Below are 7,813 nucleotides of genomic sequence, written 5' to 3' on the forward strand. Positions count from 1 at the left end.
TAGTAAGAAATAAAATAGGAATTGCAAACAAGGGTGGAATCCAAATCCACCTTCCACTTTCTGTAGGACTAGCGTTTGGTTAGCCTTAGCCCTCCCGAAGTGAGACGGTCTCGAACTGATGTTTTATGGATGGACTTAACATCCTTTCCATTAGGCTCGCACATGAGATGTTGGGACACATATTAGTAGACAGGTGGCCAATTTTTATAACGTGAGGAGAATTGTGGGGACTGAGGAAAAACCAACCATATGGTCCATATCTATATATTAATTTGTTTAATATATATATTATATAATAAAAAAGTTTGGTATACCACGATATTTATTGCCCGGTCCAATCCATCATCAGAAGAGGGGCAATCAATGACCAATAGATATCTAATCTTCACTTCCGCTTGATATCCAAAGTGGTTGGCCGTCTACGTCTAATCTAATCCTTCAGATTTTTCATTCCATAATCCAACTGCATTAATAATTTCATTTAAAACAAAAAGTTCAAATTTAATTTTTCAAAATTCAACTTAAATGGCGTCATGTACAAATTATTCAACAAAATCATTTATTTATAAAAGAAGACGGATTTTCCTTAGAAGAGATTCCTACCCCCAAAAGAACATATTTTATTTATTTATTTAGATTTTGGACAACCTTAAAATCTTCTACGTCACAGCCGCTAGGCTGCCACCAGCCAACCCACCAACGTCTTACCCACCATTTTCTTTATCAAAATTGACCACAAAATGCGAATTTAATCATCTTCCAAAAATATTTTTCCTTCTTCTTCAATTATTAAATTATTATTTATAATTACCAATAAATTATTAATTATAAAATACCAAAAAATTATTAATTATGCAGTTCAAATCTCCATCCATAGTTATAAACATTTTCTTTTTTATTCCTCCTTGCCGGTGGAAAGGAAAACACGTCTACGTAATTGATATTATCATGTCAAGTCTATAATATGGTCCACGTGGTGGTATTATCCACCGTCCAATAAGGACAGAAAATCGAAGAGGAAGGACCGTAGGAGCGTCTGCGTCTTTTCAGTTTTCACTCATTTTGTTTTGACTCACGGAAAAAAGTATGCGTCCTCTTGTACTCTGGGTTACGAATTTTAAAGGCCAATTTTAAATCCAACGGCGTATGATCGAGGGAGGCTCACTTTTTACCAGGGACCATGTGATTCGCGCCCTAGTCAATAATCAAGATCGTACTGTTTTTGTCACCTGAACCGCGTTTACCTTTTCTGAATTAAACCAGGACTCCTTGTACCCTTACCATAAACCGTAAACTTCGCAGAGATGAGAATCTTTAATCGATGACATTTTCGTAATTTCATTTAATACAACACTATAGCTTTAGCCCTATAGGTCTATATAGCCCATAGGCCAGGCCTCAACTGACAAGTTGGAAGCCCAGTAGGCCCACGTTCTCTTCCGTCCGAGCGAACAAGAATCAAGATTATTAATAAAATCAAGTCAATCAGCGACTCCCCTCACTCGATCAACTCCTCTCTTCCAGAGCTTGATCTTCCTTTTTACAGAAACCACCATTATAGAGCATCTCTCGCATTAACCATAAAAAACCATGAACAACTAATCTTGAAAACTCATCTCCCATGCCTGGAAGTCTTTCTTCTGCAGTTCTGCATGCGTGATAATCCGGAATTTCTGATTGAGACGACACCTCTTCCGCCATGGTCCCGCTTGGAGAATCTTACTCCAACCAGCTTCCTTCAACGCAGTCTCGCTATTCTTCTTCTTCTTCTTCTTCTTCTTCTTCTTCTTCTGCTTCTTCTTTGTCTTCAGCTAAGGTTCAAAGGCCTTTAGGTAGATCCATGCGAACCATTCGCTCGAATCTCTTCCAAAAAGAAGATACCTGCTCGTGTCCGGGTCCGGTCGATGGAAATTCCTCCCGAGTCTCGGAAACCTTAACGGAATCCGTTATCGATTTCAGGCTTAGAGAGCTTGCCATGGAGAGCAACGAACCAATTAAGTCCTCGTTTTCGGATTTTGATTTGCTCGAAATTTCCCAAGCTATTAGCGATTTTTCGGCTTGCAGTAGCGACATCTCAGGAGAGCTGCAGAGGTTAGCTTCGCTTCCGTCATCAGCAGAGCAGCACAACTGTGAAGACTCGGATCTCGAGAACGAACCGTGGTTAGGATTCCTGCAACGAGAGAACCTCTCGTCAGATATATTTGACAACACTTCCCCGGAAAATCTCAAACCAGTGGTGAGAATCTGCGTGGACGGTCTTCAATCCTCGTCGATTACGATAAAACGCTCGGCTGGAGCAAAATTACGTCTCTTGGCAAAGTATAGATCTGAAAATCGAGCATTAATTGGTGAATCCGGCGCTATCCCAGCATTGATTCCCCTGCTTCGTTGTGGCGATCCCTGGACTCAAGAACACGCGGTAACCGCTCTATTAAACCTCTCTCTGCATGAGGGGAACAAGGTCCCCATCACAAAAGCAGGAGCTATAAAGCCTCTTGTTTACGTTCTGAAAACCGGTACAGAGGTGTCGAAGCAGAACGCTGCTTGTGCTTTGCTTAGTCTCTCATTCATAGAAGACAACAAGATCTCTATCGGTGCGTGCGGCGCCATCCCGCCATTGGTTTCTTTGCTCCTGAATGGATCGAACCGAGGGAAGAAAGACGCGCTTACAACGCTCTACAAGCTTTGCTCGATGAAACAGAACAAAGAGAGGGCCGTTAGCGCGGGAGCCGTGAAACCACTAGTGGTCTTGATTCCGGAGCAGGGGAGCGGTTTGGCGGAGAAGGCGATGGTGGTTCTGAACAGCTTAGCTGCAATTCCAGAGGGAATAGAAGCAATTGTGAAAGAAGGAGGGATTGTGGTTCTAGTGGAAGCAATCGAAGACGGGTCAATGAAAGGAAAGGAGTTTGCTGTATTGACGCTTCTGCAACTCTGTGCTGACAATATGCGCAACAGAGGGTTGCTGGTGAGGGAAGGTGGAATCCCTCCGATTGTTGCGCTCTCTCAGACGGGAACAGCTCGAGCCAAACAGAAGGTTCGTTTATAACGCGAATCGCCCATTATCATTAGATATTACTCGAACAGTACAAACTAGACAAGTGCTTGAATTTAGAACTAATAAATCTAAATGGTTGTTTTTGACAGGCTGAGACGCTGCTTGGATACCTGAGAGAGCTCAGGCAAGAAGCTTCGTCTTCGAGTCCACACAGACTCCCTGTAGAGATGCTGTTTTAGTATTACCTCTAGTGAGTTTCTGTTGACTGCATCTGCATGTATATAGCTAAGTGGGTTTAATGGGTTTGTAGTTTTGTACAGTGTGTGCTGCGAGAGCTGCAGGTTGAAAAGAGAAGCAACAATGGAGGTAGAGAAAAACTAACATTAGTTACGGGGATTTGGATGTTGTTTGAAATTGACTAGTCCAAATTCTGTTCAGGAAAAAAGAGAAACAGTGCTTAAACTGAACTACGTTTGTAATATAATATAATATAATATCTGATTTACTAATCTTGCTCTTGATCTGTTAGCATTTATGAGGTCTCACTAGCTTTGTAAGCGTTTATGACATTGGTCAAGGTGGGCAACCAAAATTCCAAAAATCCTGTTTTATTTTCTTCTCCAAGTTCCAGTCGGCGACAATACATTGTTTAAAAGTTACAATTCAATAGTCAGTACTCAACATCATTGAAAAATGAAAAATGAAAAATGAAGATTGAAGGATGTTGGAGGGCTTAGAAATAAACACTTGTCTCATTGTCTTCGCAATAGACGAGCATCTTATTGGATTATTTGAGACCAGCTTTCTGGGTCCCTCTCCAATAAATTCCTACAATCCTACGATAGCTACCTTTTATATTCTTTTCTAGACTTTACTTATCTCATTTTGACAAAGAAAAAGAAAGAACTCCATGACTGCTCTTCCAGGCTCTAACTTCACCCAAAGATTTTACTTAAAAAAAAGATGCTTTTGTTTGTTTACCCAAAAAGCGTTGCGCCCCGATTTCTCCAAGATTATTTTACTCAGGCATGGTTTTGAAAAACGAATCGGTTAGGGGTCCAGTTATTGGTTCAAACGGTCCAACCGTTCGATCGGAACGACTAACCCGTTCTGACAAAAAAAATTTTAAAAATTGGAAAACGGTTAAAACCATTCGAAAGTTTGAACAGTTAATCAGTCGGTTCAGCGGTTTGTTGATCAAAATCAACAGCTTTAGGGAAAAAACGGTTTTGGAGGAAAACAGAATAAATCAGGTGACTGGTTCCCGATTTTTCTGTCCGACCGTCCGGTCCAGTCTGGTTTTGAAAGCAGTGATATCAGGGGTGTTTGATGGAGTGGTGTTGCGTTGCCATTATGTTTTGAATCGATCAATATAAATTATTATATTATCTTATTGGCGTTCAAGTATTGACTATTTAGGGCTTAACAAGTAATAATAATGTTATTGTTTTATAATTTATTAGTGGAACCCGTGCGATGTAATGATTTTTGTTAAAAGAAATTGAGGCAAAAGGAGTTAGGGCTTAGGGGGTGCATTTTGAGTAGGCCTAACTCAAGTCGTAGAGGTAAGACAGCTAAGTGTACTAGTCATAGGAGTGAATACATGGCTATTGGTAGAGAAAGAAAATGAATCCAAAATGAGGCTCTCAAGTCTCAACCATCGTAGAAGATAGCGGACGACTTCAACTTTAATTTCGATCCTGAGAACAATCGGCATCAAGCCTATTTCTTGCATGTTCAAAGTCTGAGTCCACATCGACATCAAACCTGTAGTAATTCATTGGCGCCAAGCCTATAGTCAAGTTTCTTCGGCCTTAAGACTGTATTTATCTCGCTCGATTTTAAGCTTTTTTTTTTCTATGTCAGGGTTAGTTCTCATTTCAATACTTTTATTTCTCTTCAAATCCTGCTATCACATAAAGGAGACATAGACAACTAGGAAATCTGGTGGCATCTATTCACGTTCAACAATCTGTTTTAGAGGGAATCCTTGATGGAAGGCATCATAGGCTTCAGGTTTTCAGGCAACAGGTAGAAGTGAGTCAACCAGGCTAATAACTTGGAAGATGAACAATATCCTATCTCATTTCTTATAACTCTCCACGTCTCCAACATGCAACACTCCCTCACAACAAGTGGGGATCATAGGTCCATCACAATACGTGGCAGTTACACTTGCTTCCACCTATAAAATACTAGCCCACGGTTTTCTTGAGCCGATAGCATTGGTTTCTTAATTACTTACAGGCCATACATTTCTTAATACAAGTGGCAGCTATTTAACTTGGGCACTCAAGTAATCATTCTCTCCATAAAATATACATTTATATGGTTTGCACTTATATTTGGAGATACTACAAATATGAAAATACTTTCATGGAATGTGAAAGGTTTAAACAACCATCAAATGCAGAGACATTTAAAATTCCTCAATCGCAGACATAAATTGGACTTCATGTTTATATCTGAAACTCGGATGTCAAAGGAAAATGCATTGAAATTCTGTAAGAAGTTCCCTCTCATGAATCATTGTTTGGTAGAGGTTGTTGGCAATTAGGTGGTCTTCTCTGCTTTTGGGATCAAAATATCTCTCTCTCCATACTCTTCCAAAACTCCCATATTATCAAATTAAGAGTTGAGGATCTACCTCTAGTGTCATCTTAGTTTCTTGTTTTTTTTTTCTATTGTCATCCACAACGTGAACATAGAAGACAAATATGGGAAACCCTTCTTCAGTACACTGAGCTTGAGAACAACCCTTGGATTTTAATTGGTGACATGAATGATATATGTGTTCAAATAGACTACCACTCAAGAAGGAATTATACTCCTCAATTATCGTCAATAATGCAAGAGGTTCTAGACTGATTTGCTCTTCAAGATCTGGGATTCATTGGACCCCCCATATACATGGACCAATGGCCAGATGCTAGATAGGACAGGATAGAGTTTTCGAAAGATTAGACAAGGCACTAGCAAGTGATCATTGGCTATCGTTATTTCCCAACTCCAGGATACTGCACCTCCCAAAGATCCACTATGATCACAACCCAATTTTACTCGATACTTCCATGAAAGTAGATCGTGGCAAGTCCCAATTCCACTTTTTATCCATATGGGCAGATCATGATGATTGCAAGGGAATTATCCAATTAATATAGAAACAGACCTTAACAGGATCAGCTGCATACAGAATAGTCCAAAAGCTTAAACTTTGCAAATCAATGTTGAAGGAATGGAATATGAATGTCTTTGGAAGAACTGAAGTTCAACTTCATTCAATCCAGAATGCTATTCAAGCCTTACAACAATCCTTAAAGTCTCATGGAGGAAAGAAGGAATTGCTATATCTTCAATCACAATATGATGATTGGCTTAAGAAAGAAGAACATTTTTGGAGACTTAAATCCAGGGAACTATGGCTCAAATATGGTGACCATAATACGAAATTTTTTCATTAAATGGTGAAACACAAGAGAAGACATTAAGAGGTAATGTGCCTTAGAAGACCAAACAACTCTTGGTTGATTGAAAGCCAAGATATCATGGAGGCTTTTGAAAGGGAAGCTCAAAAAGTGGGTGATGTAGATGAGTTATTTATCAAGGAAGGGTTGAATAGCATCTCACTCCTGACTTTGACAAACACTCAAATTCTCACTCTCATGAGGCCTCCTACATGTGATGAAGTCAAAGAAGCATTATTTCAAATGAACCCACATAAGTCTCTGGGGCCTGATGGATATTTTGCTTTTTTCTATCAAAAGTTTTGGTCCTCCCTTGAACAGGAGATTTACCAAATGGTTCTAGATTTCTACAACAATGAACATATACTTAAAGAAATAAACAAATACCAATCAGTCTCTATAATGTGTTATACAAAATTGTCACAAAGTGGATGGTTAATAGGATAAAACCACTTCTCCAAGACATCATTGCTCCGAACCAAGCTGGTTTTCTAAAAGAAAGACGGATTTCAGATAACATCTTGCTTGCCCAGGATCCTACACTCAATGAGAAATCAACGCAAAGGTAAGCGTTGGATTGCTTTACAAATAGATATGTCAAAAGCTTTTGATAGGATGGGGTGGTCTTTCATTATAGAGACACTCAAAGCTATGAAGTTTCCTTCCAAATGGTGTAATCTTGTTGAACAATGTATTTCAACACCTTCATATGCTGTCAAATTAAGAGGTTCAATAGGAAGTTGCTTCAAATTAAAAAGAGGCATTAGGCAAGGGGACCCAATATCCCCCTACCTCTTTATCATAGACATGCAGGTGCTCACTTCACTACTGCAGGATGCAGAAGCTTTAGGTCTCATCTCTGGCTACAAACTAAGTTGCTCAAATGTTTGCCTTAGTCATTTTCTCTTCGCAGATGACTGTTTACTGTTTTGTGAAGCCACTCCTCAATAGCTCTGAAATCTTAAGGCCATACTAAATAGATTTGAAAAATTATCAGGCCAACAAATCAATATCTCCAAATCAGGTATACTTTTCAGTAACAATATACCTAAAAGGCATAGAAGAATCTTATCTTCAATCCTAGGTATTACAAATGTCAAGACCTACATGAAATACCTTGGCATCAAGATGGGGGGAAATAAGGCAGAAAAGGAGCAACAACAAGACTTGCTTCATAAGCTGAAACTTTGATTAGAGTCTTGGCAAGAAAAACTTCTCTCACAAGCAGGAAGGAGTACCTTAATACAATCAGTAGCTCAAGTTATTCCTATTTACACTACGAGCACAACTATTTTGCCAAAAAAGTTCTTTTCACACTATGATAAATTATGCAGGAATTTTTGGTAGACGGGCT

General features: G+C 39.3%; 1 protein-coding gene across 1 annotated transcript; it reads left to right on the forward strand.

Annotated features, from left to right (window-relative positions):
* Positions 1-1,500: 1,500 nt before the first annotated feature.
* On the forward strand, positions 1,501-3,504 carry LOC104606576 (uncharacterized). The gene is made up of 2 exons (XM_010271854.3): positions 1,501-3,034; positions 3,145-3,504. The coding sequence occupies exons 1-2, from the start codon at positions 1,700-1,702 to the stop codon at positions 3,232-3,234; spliced, it is 1,425 nt and encodes a 474-aa protein (XP_010270156.1). The 5' UTR covers positions 1,501-1,699; the 3' UTR covers positions 3,235-3,504.
* The last annotated feature ends 4,309 nt before the right edge of the window (positions 3,505-7,813 follow it).

This window comes from Nelumbo nucifera, chromosome 1, assembly GCF_055504915.1.
Source record: "Nelumbo nucifera cultivar China Antique chromosome 1, China Antique-T2T, whole genome shotgun sequence".
NCBI lineage: Eukaryota > Viridiplantae > Streptophyta > Magnoliopsida > Proteales > Nelumbonaceae > Nelumbo > Nelumbo nucifera.